This window comes from Theobroma umbraticum, unplaced genomic scaffold, assembly GCF_002168275.2.
Source record: "Theobroma umbraticum cultivar Fairchild unplaced genomic scaffold, ASM216827v3 scaffold_204.0, whole genome shotgun sequence".
Taxonomy (NCBI): domain Eukaryota; kingdom Viridiplantae; phylum Streptophyta; class Magnoliopsida; order Malvales; family Malvaceae; genus Theobroma; species Theobroma umbraticum.
The window spans coordinates 3,168,886-3,182,597 of NW_018397267.1; the positions used below are offsets into that span (position 1 = coordinate 3,168,886).

The following is a 13,712-nucleotide window of genomic DNA, read 5'->3' on the forward strand; positions in this document are numbered from 1 at the left end:
TCTCTCGAGCCATCTGTGAAACCCAACATTGAACAATTTCTTTTAGCCAAATGCGATTTGTGACCAAACAAAACAATGTTTGATTTGTATTGTTTTTTTTTGGAGCGAAAAAATTACATATAGAAACATGAAGGACTAGGAATAACTCATTAGTTATTTGCCATGCATGGTTGGTGGGTGGTGGTCAAAGGATACACTGTACGTGGTGTAGTGTAGACGAAGGCGGCCCTGCCCCTGGCTAGGTCGGCTGCCATGTCTTGAATTTCTTGGCGGGGCAGGGCAAATTGCAATGTCCTTGGAACCCGATGAACCCACAAAAACTGAAATAGACGTTAAGCCAACTCGAGCTGCTTTCGTGGATTCCAACACCAACCGGCCGTTCAGCCTAGTGGGACTGTCTTTTTCACTATTGATTCCCCTCCCAATTAACCCACCCTATTACTCGTACAATTTTCTCGCTCTTTGGGGGTTACCTTTGAAGTTTGGTTAAGAGGACAAGGACAAAATCACAGAAGTAGAAAATATCAATTAATAGAAATTTAGAATGACTGATTGACATATTATCCTCAAGCCAACTAAGACAGTTTTCCTTATCGGGGTCTTAATAGAATAGCCAAGGTCATCTTCAAGAATGAGATTTCCATTCTTCCATTCCATGTGCCCATATCTTCACCATGCTCATTGATATATTCTACTGTTAAGTTTGGTACAACTGGTAAGGAAGCCCATCTAGCTGAAAGACTATGATGATGGGTAGGTAGGTAACAGTTGCTGCAACCCTTGCATTTGAAAGTCATCCGCACAAAACTTTCCCCTTCCCTGTTTTTTAAAGCCATACTTACAATCCCATTTAATTTCAGAAAGAAGAAAAAAAAAAGGTTAACGTCATGTTCCATTTCAATTTTCTCTTGCCCATTTTCACTTTGATTTCAAAATCACTCCAAAATCCCAAAAGGGTTCCAAGATTTGGTATGAAAAGTGAAATATACGAGGAATTGTTGTGATGATAAAACCTTAGTACTGATGGATTTTCATTGGACTCTCCAAAGAGCTTTTGTCGCCTAAGGACATGCTCTCTTTTCGAACTTCTTGTTGTCCGTTTGTTTCCAGTGTTGCGTTTGCTTTTCATCTTCAAGTCAACTTTGCTAAATTGTGTTTTTAGGAAGACGATTTTTGGTCAAAGTGCGAAATTTCTCTCTCTTTTTCTTGCCAGATGGGATGGGATGTTGGCAGCTACAAAGGCTAAAGCTAAACCTCTTCCGGTAAAGACTTCCCAATGCCACGCGCCTAAAAGTCGCGTGGGCCCAGTGGAGCTTTTTTAGGGTCAACTCTCTTGAGGCAAAATCTCATGTCCATTTTTATGCTTTATTTTAAGGGGAGAGGAAATGTAATCATACTCTTCCAGCAGTGATTGCATATTACATATAAACAGCCCGGGTAAAATTTGTAATTGGTAGCAGTAATAGTTTATTTAACCTCAACAGTAAAAATTGGAAATCCAAATGGACAACAAGATTGAAGAACAAAACTCCTAGAAAGGATCTCAAGGAAGTCTAACCAGACAAAGTGAGCTTCACCCTGCCTTAAGTCTGAACCACCTAAAAAGTCCAAGAGCTGGAAAAATTTAATCCCCTTAAGATAGCCGACCTGTATGGTTTACGAACAGGTAAGGCAACCAAAGCTGTACGCATATATAAAACCATTCTCTCTCTTTCTTTGCACAGTTGAGTATAAGAAAAGAGAAACGAAACGAATGGACAAGCATCTGGATGATTATCCGTCAAAGCCATACAAGTCATTTTCACAGCAGCTGCATTGAACTTCTTAGAGAGAGAAAGCCAAAAACAAGGAAAAGAAGAGAGGGAAAGAAGGTGAAGGACGGGGGAAATATATATAAAATATTGAAGTCTTTCAAGGAAAATTCACTTCCTATTTCCTTTCTCTCTGCCTAAACGCGGATACGGTTCTAGCACAATCCATCCCCCTCTTAAGAAGAATCCCAAATTTTGTGTTTCCTTTCACTTATATACCAAGAAGCTTTTTATATTTTTGGGGTTAAAAGCCCAAATCTTGGTGTCATTTATATACAACATCCTTTGATGATTCAACCGACAACCCAAAACTAGAATAAGGCTACAAAAGTCTTGGGTATTCTTTGGTGTTATTGTTTTCATTTTCTTTGGCTTTTCATTTCATTTGTTTGTTGCAGATCTAATTCTGTTTTAGCCAGAGTTGGTTCTCTTAAAGACCCTTGTTTTAGAATTCAGCTTTGGAGTTTTCAACCATGGCTACAGCAGCAATATTCTCTTCTCTAAGGAGGAGAAGATCGCCGTCTTTAGACGCTTTCTTGGCGCCCGTTGACTTAACAGAAGTAACTCTCGTTCAAACCCTGGCAGCCATCTCTTCTGAGCTTGTTTCTTCCTTTTCCAACAACGTTTTCTTCTTTCAGCGAAGAAATTCTCGATCTTTGATTCGAAAGATTGAAATTTTCGTTGTTTTTTTGGAGTATTTGAGGGATTCAGGATCAGGGTCCATGTCAAGCCTGCCTTCAACAGCCATATTGTGCTTTAAGGAGCTCTATTTGTTGCTTTATAGGTCAAAGATAGTACTTGATTATTGTGCTCAATCCAGTAAGTTGTGGCTTTTGCTTCAAAACCATTCAATATCAGGCCATTTCCATGATTTGAATCAAGAAATTTCTACCCTTTTGGATGTTTTTCCTATAAATGATGTTCAATTGAGCGATGATGTTAGGGAACAAGTTGAGTTGTTGCAAAAGCAGGCTAGGAAGGCAAAATTGTATGTTGATAAAGGTGATGAGAATTTAAGGGTTAGGTTCTTTTCTTTTCTTAATGAGTTTGAGAATGGGAGCATACCAAATCATGTGGACTTGAGGTTGTTCTTTGTGGAGAGATTGGGGATTAGGGATGCCAAAAGTTGCAGGTGTGAAATTGAGTTTTTGGAGGAGCAGATTGTGAATCACGAGGGAGATATTGAGCCCACGGCTTCTGTGCTTAATGGATTTGTTGCTATCACCCGATATTGTAGATTTTTGCTATTTGGTTTTGAGGAAGATGAGGTGCAGTTGGCCTTTGGAAATCAAAAGAAGCCGAGAAAGGGGTTGATTACTCGGGAGATTGCTGATACGTTTTTAACTATTCCTAAGGACTTTTGTTGTCCGATATCATTGGACTTGATGAGAGATCCGGTGATAATCTCAACAGGGCAGACTTATGATCGGAGTTCAATAACTAGGTGGATGGAGGAAGGGCATTGTACTTGTCCAAAGACAGGGCAAATGCTTATTCATACTCGCCTCGTTCCTAACCGAGCTTTGAGGAACTTGATCATACAGTGGTGTACTGCTCATGGAATTCCATATGATCCTCCGGAGACCACAGATGCATCTGCAGAGTCTTTTGCTGCAGCTTTGCCAATCAAAGCAGCAACTGAAGCCAACAGAGCAACAGCATCCCTTCTAATTCAACATCTAGCAAATGGATCTAAGGGAGCTCAGACTATTGCTGCTCGTGAGATTCGCTTGTTGGCTAAAACAGGAAAGGAAAACCGTGCTTTTATTGCAGAGGCTGGGGCGATACCACACTTACGGATGTTGCTGTCGTCTTCAAACCCCGTTGCTCAAGAGAATTCTGTTACTGCAATGCTGAATTTATCCATTTATGATAAAAACAAAAGTCGAATTATGGATGAGGAAGGTTGTCTAAGATCAATTGTTGAAGTCTTGAGGCTTGGTCTCACAACAGAGGCCAGGGAAAATGCTGCAGCGACATTATTCAGCCTCTCTGCAGTTCATGACTATAAGAAGAGAATAGCAGATGAGGGAGGGGCAGTTGAAGCCTTAGCAGGGTTGTTGAGAGTGGGGACCCCAAGAGGGAAGAAGGATGCTGTGACTGCTTTGTTTAATCTGTCCACTCACACCGAAAATTGTGCGAGAATGATAGAGGCCAGAGCTGTTACAGCACTTGTAGGAGCTTTGGGAAATGAAGGGGTTGCAGAGGAAGCAGCAGGTGCATTGGCCTTAATTGTTAGGCAGCCAATTGGGGCTGAAGCAGTGGGGAAGGAAGAAATGGCAGTAGCAGGGTTAGTAGCAATGATGCGATGTGGAACACCCAGAGGGAAAGAGAATGCAGTTGCAGCATTGCTTGAGTTGTGCCGGAGTGGTGGGTCTGCTGCAACTGAAAGAGTGCTTAAGGCCCCTTCATTGGCTGGTTTGCTTCAGACCCTGTTGTTTACAGGTACGAAGCGGGCAAGAAGAAAGGCTGCATCACTTGCTAGAGTGTTTCAGAGGTGTGAGAATCCACCCTTGCATTTTGGTGGATTGGGTGTTGGATATGCATTTGCAGGCAACTCAACTACAAATAGGGATTCAAGTTTCGCGAATGATGTATCGGTGCCTATGTCTATCTCAGTGCCTGTTTTGTAATGGTAACATCACCTTGTGGTGTTGTCCTCCTTGCTTATATAAGTTCCCATTTTTGTTGGTAACATATTTACAAATTCTTTCATTGAAATTTCAGATAATGAGAAAAAAAAAAACTTATAGAAATGAGATACCTGATCTGTTCTTGGAGAATGGTAGAAAGTGTTACTAGCCATTAGTTTGATCTTATATGTGTAATGTCCAGTGGTTTACAGCATAATGATACAATAATACTGAAAAATGCTGTTACAAGTTCATGACGATTAGCACTTCAAGCGCCCGCAATTTACAGTTTCCTTATTAGTTTCATGCGTCAAACACTCGGGCCATGTGGAACTTAGAAATTGTTTATTTTAACTGTTCCAATTCCCTAAAGTACGGGGATTCTTATCAAACAGGAAATCATTCTATAATTTTTATTTGTGGCTCGTTTTGTACTAATCCCATTACTGACCTTTAATTATGGGAGTCTCATTTCTTAACTGATAACTTCGGGCTTATGTTGAGTTGTTGCTGGTTAACTGCTTTACACGATGGACGGGAGGATTCTGGAGAGTGGAGAGTGGAGAGGGAGGTAGTCATGGCTCATTGAAGAAAAGGAAGTATTGACTTGTGATTTTTCTCCCTACTCTTGCGGCAAGCAAGTAGGTTAATACGTAAGACGATATTGAAATAGTTCTCTGGATTTCTGTTTAATATAGGACTCGACAAAGCTTTATTCCAAAATCTGGTTTACTCCTTGCGGTGGGTTGTCTGAGTTTGTAGATGTGGATTCTTCTACTGAAAGAGAGAAAATATTGGCTGCTAAACTTCCAAGCTTCTGCTGAAAATTGGCCATTTATTTGATTGTGAGTTAGTAACCTCTTGCTTTAAGCTTTATTACGTCACTTGGACTAGATTCATACCAGCATCATCTCTTTTTCTCTTCAATATTCTGACAAAGAAATCCAAGGAAACTTAATTTTTTTATACAGAATGAATATTGGATTATGAGTCAGAAGGTAGATTCTATTTGCTGCAAACTCACATGCCCATTAAAGAAGCATCTATAAAGCTAATTGAGTCAAAAAAGCCTATGGCTTGATCAGATGTTGTGTTACCTCAAACCCATAAGAATAAGGCATCTCAGCTTTTATTTAACTCTGTAAGAATTACTTTATGAAGATTCTGAGGAATGGCACCAAGATATTTCAACAATGGGGAACTTTCTGGAAATCAAAGTAGTGGTTGCCTTTGCAAGTGATGTAAGATTAGACTAGTACTTTTTCTTCTTTCAAATAATAGCTTCCATCACTTAGTGTGGCAAAATTTATTTGTGACATTAAGGTTGCACCAATGGCTTTGCTCCCTTAGATTCTTATTGCTGATACATGTCATCACGCATCATTGTACTGATATTGCGTGGCAAATACTTCCACTTGAGAAGGGTAACGCTATACATTTCTCCATCCATTCATTCATTCATTCATTCATTTTTCTTCCTTTATCTCTAAACACACAGACACACACTAAAGGACACTGCTCTTTTGAATCAACTATTTGAAGAAGGTTATCTATACAGGCAGAAATGAAGTCCCAGGTAAAATATCTGCTAGATGGGATTTTTTAGCATGTAAGAAGGTTTTCTTGTAAATATAAATTTTGGTAATGGTCTTGTATAGTGGGGCATGCCTTCTCCATCAGCCCTAAGTGGAAGACCAAGTTGGCAACTTACTTTGAAAACAATTGGAGTCTGTCTGCAACTCTGCATATCAACTTGAGATTAAAAAATGTGGTAGAAGTTGAGCTTATCTAAAGTGGAATGATAGCAGGTGGTCAGTAATTATGGTAATCAGCCATCAATGATTCTTAAATTTCAGGTATTAGTTATTCTATCTAATCTGTTCCACTGCTTTGTTCTCTTTTCTTCATTTTCTATTGCTAGAAATACCCCAGCTTCACTACTACCTCAAACGTGGGGAAGGAATGGGTGGGAGCAAAACAACAGAAGGGAAACAAAAAAATTAGAGAAAAACAAAAGGTTCAAGCTGAACAATTTGGGTCCCAATAACTATTGATACCAACTACCCATTAGAAATATTGGAAAGAGATTGAAACTTGCATTTCCTGACAGCAATGAAACAAATGCAAGTGCTACATTGTACAATTGATGGGTGTTCATTTACAAGGAGATTCCTTAATTTAATATGGCTCGTAAAGCAATCATAACCACTTTAGCCTGGAAGAAATATTGTGTGGTTTTGGGGGCAGGTTCATCTCTTTTTCCTTAAGGGACAGTGTTTATTGATGAAGGTAGAGCCTTTTCCATCATCAAAATGAAATATTTTGGTGCGTTTTTGCCAATAGAACTTGTAGCTGGAAACAAAGTTTCAAGTGTATATTAATTATAAATTATACATAATTGATTTCTTTATAGTTGTATTGTCGTCGGTATCTGTCATTTTATTAATGTGATGGCTATATGAATCATATTCATGGCTAATTTACTTGCTTCTATAACGCATTTAGAATTTTTCTTTGTACCCTTTTGTTCAATTACGCTGCTGTAATCAATTGAGATGGTCAGCATTCAGGAAGAAATGGCAAGGATTGAATATTCTTCCTTTCTAGAAAATGCTCTAAATGTGTAAGATTTCACCCTCATCACAAGTTAAAAGGGTGCTTACATGAAACACTTGAAAGAAAAAACGTAGAGTCAATTAATTCCCTTTAAATAGGCAGGAGCTGCCAACTAAAGTTGTAAGGTACAAATTGGGGTTTGTTTCTTCACGGCGAAGCAAATCCAGAAATTGCAGAGAGCATTGGACCAGCACCATACAACATTACCCTAAGCATCATCCAATGGAAGAAAAAAGTGTCTCCATTCTTTATTGTTCAAGGAAAATTTCTGGTCCAGACCAAGCAACAGACAGGGTGCAGGGTACAGGGTACACCCAATTTATTTGATTTGCCTGACTTGGTTTGGTGTTGTTGACTTGGGAGGGAATCTTGGACCACCGTGCTTCTGACTGTCATTGCAACTTGGGTTTGGTGCCTCAAATACTTCTTGGAACAAGTGGGTGGATGATGTTTAACGGTAAGGTCAGGGAACTACCACAATAAAGTGAGTCTAAGAAGGAAATCAAAGAGGTCTTCTTGCTTCTTCTGATGCTGCAATAGTTTTATAGGATCCAAAGACATCGATTGCTGGGTGAAGAGCCCACAGAGTGCCATAAGAATATAGTGGTCAAACGCATTGAGTGGTGAGTTTGGATTTACAGTAGAAATTTTCCAACTAGGCTGCCGTTTGCCATAGCAAATTAAATATAGTGGCCATCACTCATCAGGTCACCATTGTGGCTTTGTGGAAGTCATCTTCTAGTTGGTTTTATTATTAATTAAGAGTATTACCTTTTCGCTGTTGAAGCCGGCAATCCCTGTGATTGGACTTAACCGTTTCCTTTGAGTAGCATTTGAGCTATGGTAAGTACCAGAAAAGGCTTGGTTCTCAGCGGGTATGGGTAAATTAACCTTTCATAAGTTTTTTTTTTTCTCGGAAAAAACATAGCATCTTGTAACTAAAAATATTATATTTTTAATAAAATATAAAGTCTAAATATCCTTGTTCAATATTAAATTGGAATAGATTTTGTAAGTGAACAATTACAAAAGGTCCGTTGTCGTCCAGTGGCTAGGATGTCTGGCTTTCACCCAGGAGACCCGGGTTCGATCCCCGGCAACGGAAAGTTTTGCAGAATCTTTTATTATTGGATGCCTTCCCTCTTGGAAGCCCCAGAGCAGAGCCCATGTAGCCAGTTTTGTTTTTTTGAACCCACCAACTCTAGGAAACTAGGCCAGGTAGCTCTGATTCTGTAATGGCATGAATGACCTATTGTTCTAAAGGTTTTTTTTTTTTCTTTTTTTAACATTAACAGTCCAAGTGCGTAGCACCTTCTCAGCTTCGATTGACAGGAATCGAAGTGAGATGAAGTCCTGCATATTTGTCTCCGATATGGAATAGCTCTATCATCACATGAAAGTAGGGGTAAAGTTAATCAATTTTTATTTTTATTGACAGTAAAAAATAAAGGGAATAATATATAAAGTATAAATAATTAAATATAATATATAGAATTAATAATTTTTTATATAATTATTATGGTTTAAATATTCAATATTTAAAGATAATTTTTTTTTCAATTAAATATGAAACATAAAGTATATAAAAAATATTTTATATAATCAAGATTAATAAAAAATAATACATTGATAAAGTTTTAAGCAATAATCAATAATGCAACGTTATAATTCATATTTGAAAATTATAAATAATTTTTTAACTTTTAAAAAATAAAAGTATTACAAACACGTAATAAAAAAATGATAACTATAAAATAGAGCTACATAACAAAAAAGAAAAAAAAATATAGTCGATGATTCGTAAAAATTTAAAGAAGAAAATCTATAAAAATTTATGATCAAATAAAATAGAGTTGAAAAAATAAATAATAATAATAATATAAATAAAAAGACAAAAAAAAAGAGAAAGACAAAAAGAAAGAGATGGAAAGAGGTGTGAAGAAACTTAAAACGAAAAAATTTAATAATTAGAGTAAAATTAAATAGATTTATAATATCATTTTATTATTTTTTATTTATATTAATAATTTAATATAAAATTATTTTAGAGACCTATCAAATATATATATATATATAACATATTGTATTAATACTTTAAAAAATTATTTTAGGATTCATTAAAATATATATAATATATAAAAATTTTTAAAATTTTGAGAGGACTGTGCACAAGGATGCTCCACCCCCCGCACCAAAGGGTTGATTTGGAAGGAGAAGTTTGGATAGACCAAAGCCGGAAGATGCACGCATGCATGCATTTACTCATGAAAAAGGCAGAGGGGGATCAGCTCATTGATGTAATTGGCAGTTCTGTCGAGAATGTCAAAGGGTTGCGAATTGGTGTTTGTAGTGTGATTTCACAAGAAGGCGTTGTATCATGAGAAGCACTTTCTCTCACAATATAGGAATCGAGGACTCAAATTTTGCTGAATTCCAAGCCATTCACCAAGGACTCGGATTCTTCCTTGCTTTTCCATGGGCCTCAACATTTAACCTGGAAGTTGAGAGTGACTCTTCTAACGCCATCTTATGGACTACTGATCTCAAAACACCATTGAAACTCTCACCAAAAGAATAAGCAAGGTCACTTTCAATCATATTAGTGGTGAATTCAATACAATGGCAGATGGTCTGGCCAAAGCTGGTGTTCTAAGAGTTGATAATTTCAATACTTTCTTTGTCTTTCTTGATAGGGGTTCCTGATCTCCTCATGTTGACAAGTCCATTTAGGCATGCTGGTTTATGAGAAACAGAGTTCTTTTTATTCCTCAGCATTCTGAGTTGTTATGGCATTAACTTGAATAATGTAATATCACTGTTTCTTTTGTAGTCACATTAGACCACTTCTGATGCTTAGCCAATCCTCGAATACGAGGATTCTTTTGTCTTTAGCTGTAAAGTTTATGTCTCCTTTGTGACACCTTATAAATAAATTTACCTTTCAAAGAAAAATCCAACAAGAATGGCAACGATGAGAAGAGAAACGGGAGTTGAACGTTCCTACAGCTACTTCAATGCCAATTATTCTATCAGGACCGAGGTGAAGAAACTACTGCTACTTAAAAGATTCCTTCTCTGTAAGCCAAGCATGCATGGGCAAATGACTTGGGAGCCATGAAAAGCTCTAAGTTCATATTCATCGACGCATAGGTGTAAGAAACAAGTTTAATTACTCCATGAATTGCTTGTTGACTGAAATTTGCCTTAAGCTTATGTTATCTTTATCATCCCAAAGATCAGTTAGATTAATACTAAAAAAAAAGAAGTTATTAAGGTATTTGTCATTACCCATCAGCATTAGATTCCTCATTTAGTTTTGTATAGTGAAAATGAAGTTAACGTCGAATTACTTGCTGTATCAATGCAAGCACTTTCTAGTTCCTTAATACTTTATTGTTTTTGAATTGAAGAAAGCCTAACAAATTTAGAGTAGACACTCTACCATTGGCCGAAAGAGAAGAAAAATGGAAGAATAAGAAAAAAATTTTCCATGTAATCATTCTGAACTTTCGGACAGCAAAGTGATGGTGAATGACTTGTTACAGAGAAAGCAGAGACCCTTCGAGTTGAAGGCAATCTAAACCTGCAAACTTCGTTCTTTTTGCTTGAAGCTAGTCTTCCATCATTGCACCACGATCATTGGTTAGGCACAAGGATGTCAAAATCACTAACGGTCCATTCAGCAATTTGATCGGGGTCTTTAAATATTTCAGTTCCTAAATCAACAGACATCCATTTCCTTCTAGCTGGTGGAGTACCCGGATCCTGGAAATTGATAAAAAACATGTTCGTTCAAATCAACTATCTTTTTCGTCGTTTCTTGTTCCAAGTTAAAGTAAATATGATATAGAGGAGAAGTGAAAACCTGGTAAAAGTAAAGCGACTGAGACAATCTCCCAACGTCAAGTTCCCATGTTCTTGGATCGCCAATCCAACCTTCCCCTTGCTCAGTAGGGTATCCATATTCACCCCAAACGGGGTGTGGCAAAATCTGCAATATTTCCTGAGGCTGAGGATTGCTGTATGGATCACACAAACTATAAGGAACCTCGAGCTGCTCTGCATTCCCTGGAGCACAATACAAGTGGTAGGCTGCATAAGGGAACTTGGTTGCTTCGCTGCGGTGCACACGTGTGCCATTGGGGAAGGTGTGGTAAGGCGGGCACATGTTCAGGCTGTTTGCATTGCACCATGCAGTTATGTTTGGGTTTATGATCATTTCACAGTATCGAGTGACGTCTGAAGTTGTATCACCATCACACGGCTGGCCATTGTTCTTCCAGCAGCTCCCTATGTCTATTAGGTAGAATTGGCTGCTAGGACCCCCACCTTTGATTACATTTAAGGTGAACCTTACTTCAAAATTTGGTGACTCTGGAATCTGTATAGTGAATATGGTTAGTAACTCTAATGATTGTCTGATGTTTTGCCTGGAAGTCAAACTTGTATGTAGTGCTAGAGGATTTAAAATCCTAGACAGAAACTTAATGCTGATAAATACCAAATTTGAACAGATGTTGATAGAGAAGGCTTCTGTTAAGATATATAGAGGAAGAAGGAATTGCTTACGATTTTGGACATCCCTCGGGTTGGATAGTGGTACCCACCGGATAATCCATATGTGGCATCAGATCTCAAGTAAAGCATCAACCAAGGGTACTTTGTTGAAGTCCTCAAGACATGATGAAAGATCCAGCTTCCCATACCAATTTCCTTCTCCCAAGTTATGGAATAGTAAGATATGTTCCCCGCCAATCCTTTACTTAAATCAGCATCTAAGTCCCATGACCCATAAAACTTTCCTTTAAGAGTAGTCCGGCTAGGCCGTTCCAGTGTTGTGTAATCATGATAAATCAATGGTTGATTCATGCATCCTTCTCCAAAGCAAGGGAACCGGCTATCAGGACCAAACGGTCCAGTTTTATGGCCATTTTTGGGGCACTTCGCTGCAAAAGTGTCCATGTTGCCATTCTTAAGCATGATCATCCAAAAATGCCATGGATTTGGTGTGTCTTGAACTTGGCATTTAGAGCCTAGGTAAAGTTCCTTGTTTGCAGCATAGAGGTTTACATCAACAAGGGCATTTGATTGCACTCCAAGAAAGGGGTCTCCAACTCCTAGCTTGTTATCATCCTCTGTGACTCTGTGGACCAATACATAGGGCAACAAGTTGCAAAGGGAGCAGTTCTTTTCTGTAAAGTGTACTAATCACATGGAACAAGTATTTAATGCATGACCTATATTCCCCCATTGCTTAAAAGAACAAATAGTTAATAGATGCATCCTCTTTTAGGTAAGCAGTTTTGCATAATCACCGACATAATCATTATCAACAACCGCAGGTAATCATTTTATTTTAAATGGATAAATTCTATGTAAAAGAAATCATCAATCCAAAGCTTTCGTTGATGCTAATGTAGCAAGCTTGTTTGAAAAACATAATCTTCTGTTAGAATTACTCATATCATATAAACAAGAGTGCAGAGTACAAGAAACAAAAATCAGTCCATTTCTGTGTGCATGGTGTTATATTTAGAATTTTCACTGCTATATTACATTGGAAGGATAAAAGGAAAAGCACCAAAGAAGAAGAAGAAAAAGTAAAAATCTTACCTTCTTTGGTTTGAGAAGCCTTATATATGTCAAAGCAATCTGCAGCTCTTGGGCTGCCCATTTGTGGAACCTCTTCTCCAACCTCATTGCATTGGTTCCATGCCTCTATTGCCAACCTTAAGCCATCCCTTCTCATTCCTGGATCCCCAACCGCTGATAAATACTCGTCATTTTCAGCACCTACGTACCTGTTCTTCCATAGAAAAGCCACCACTAAACCAAGAACAAGAGATAAGCTACTTGGCTTTCTTCCTTTAGCCATGGATATCTAGACGAAATCAAACAAACTTGGGTTCATGTGAATGTACATTCCTATGTTTACGCAATTATATTTGTGCACGGAAAGGAATCCTTTGAAGTTGAAAGAAAGTGGAAATGAAGGAATAAATTTTCTGTTCGTGCTTTAGGGAAGTGCTTGCAGTGTGTATTAGTATATTTTTTATGATAGCATGAAACCTGCCCTTTCTTATATGCCCCTTTTGTGTTTCTTGTTCTTGTTCTTTACCGAGTGTTTGAGGTTTACAAGTCACAACTTTTACCGTTGGATCGGTACACATTCTGTTTCATGAATTGTTTGGTTTGATGCTTAAGCTTTTGTTGAAGCTGATTTCCTACCAGCAAGAAAAGGACAAGTGCAGACCAAATTTACTTAAACATTGTATCCTAATCTTATTCAATCTACAGTTAATTATACTCAAAATGCTCTTTCTGCCTGTCTTGAGCTTCAATGCATGAATGACGCTGTCCATGGAAGAATTATGACATGTAGCTGCTAATTATTGCTATGACAGTGGTAACAACCTGCACCATACCAATATTCTGCACTCTTATTATTACAAAACCAAATTTAGGCACCTCTGCTTTGTGTCTGAAGAAAGAAAGATCACCTATTCATAGGAGTACAACTGTACATGTTTTGCCTTTGGAAGTCCTTAGATGGGACCATGCCTTTTTTTTTCTTTTTGAACCCCTAAGAAGGGAGCAATATGCAACTTTCAGCCAACCTTAACTTCAAGCTTGCTTCAATAAGCCCCTTACT

At 37.9% G+C, this 13,712-nt stretch overlaps 2 protein-coding genes and 1 non-coding gene across 4 annotated transcripts; 2 read left to right on the forward strand and 1 right to left on the reverse strand.

The window, feature by feature from the left end:
- Window positions 1-1,624: 1,624 nt before the first annotated feature.
- PUB17 (plant U-box 17) lies at window positions 1,625-4,698 on the forward strand. The gene has a single exon (XM_021438917.1). It carries the CDS (start codon window positions 2,285-2,287, stop codon window positions 4,442-4,444), a length of 2,160 nt encoding a protein of 719 aa, XP_021294592.1. The 5' UTR covers window positions 1,625-2,284; the 3' UTR covers window positions 4,445-4,698.
- Window positions 4,699-8,093: 3,395 nt separating this feature from the next.
- On the forward strand, window positions 8,094-8,165 carry TRNAE-UUC (transfer RNA glutamic acid (anticodon UUC)). Its single transcript has one exon. It is a non-coding gene; the product is annotated as a tRNA-Glu (tRNA).
- Window positions 8,166-10,395: 2,230 nt separating this feature from the next.
- On the reverse strand, window positions 10,396-13,129 carry LOC110424504 (uncharacterized). 2 transcript variants are annotated; one of them, XM_021439083.2, is made up of 4 exons: window positions 12,674-13,129; window positions 11,630-12,252; window positions 10,926-11,441; window positions 10,396-10,825 (listed from the first exon to the last, which is right to left on the reverse strand). In XM_021439083.2, the coding sequence occupies exons 1-4, from the start codon at window positions 12,933-12,935 to the stop codon at window positions 10,697-10,699; spliced, it is 1,530 nt and encodes a 509-aa protein (XP_021294758.1). In that variant the 5' UTR covers window positions 12,936-13,129; the 3' UTR covers window positions 10,396-10,696. The 2 variants fall into 2 exon arrangements, with proteins under 2 accessions (XP_021294758.1, XP_021294756.1); XM_021439081.2 differs by having other exon boundaries at window positions 11,630-12,264.
- Window positions 13,130-13,712: the final 583 nt, after the last annotated feature.

What these genes read in the sequence shown, in the direction of transcription:
- PUB17 (XM_021438917.1), top strand. Translation starts at nt 2,285, where the DNA reads ATGGCTACAGCAGCAATATTCTCTTCTCTAAGGAGGAGAAGATCGCCG.
- LOC110424504 (XM_021439081.2), bottom strand. Translation starts at nt 12,935, where the DNA reads ATGGCTAAAGGAAGAAAGCCAAGTAGCTTATCTCTTGTTCTTGGTTTA. An exon ending in GGCTTCTCAAACCAAAGAAG is followed by an intron (nt 12,265 to 12,673) that starts GTAAGATTTTTA and finishes CCATGTGATTAG; the next exon opens with TACACTTTACAGAAAAGAAC. An exon ending in AGTCGCTTTACTTTTACCAG is followed by an intron (nt 10,826 to 10,925) that starts GTTTTCACTTCT and finishes ATCAATTTCCAG; the next exon opens with GATCCGGGTACTCCACCAGC.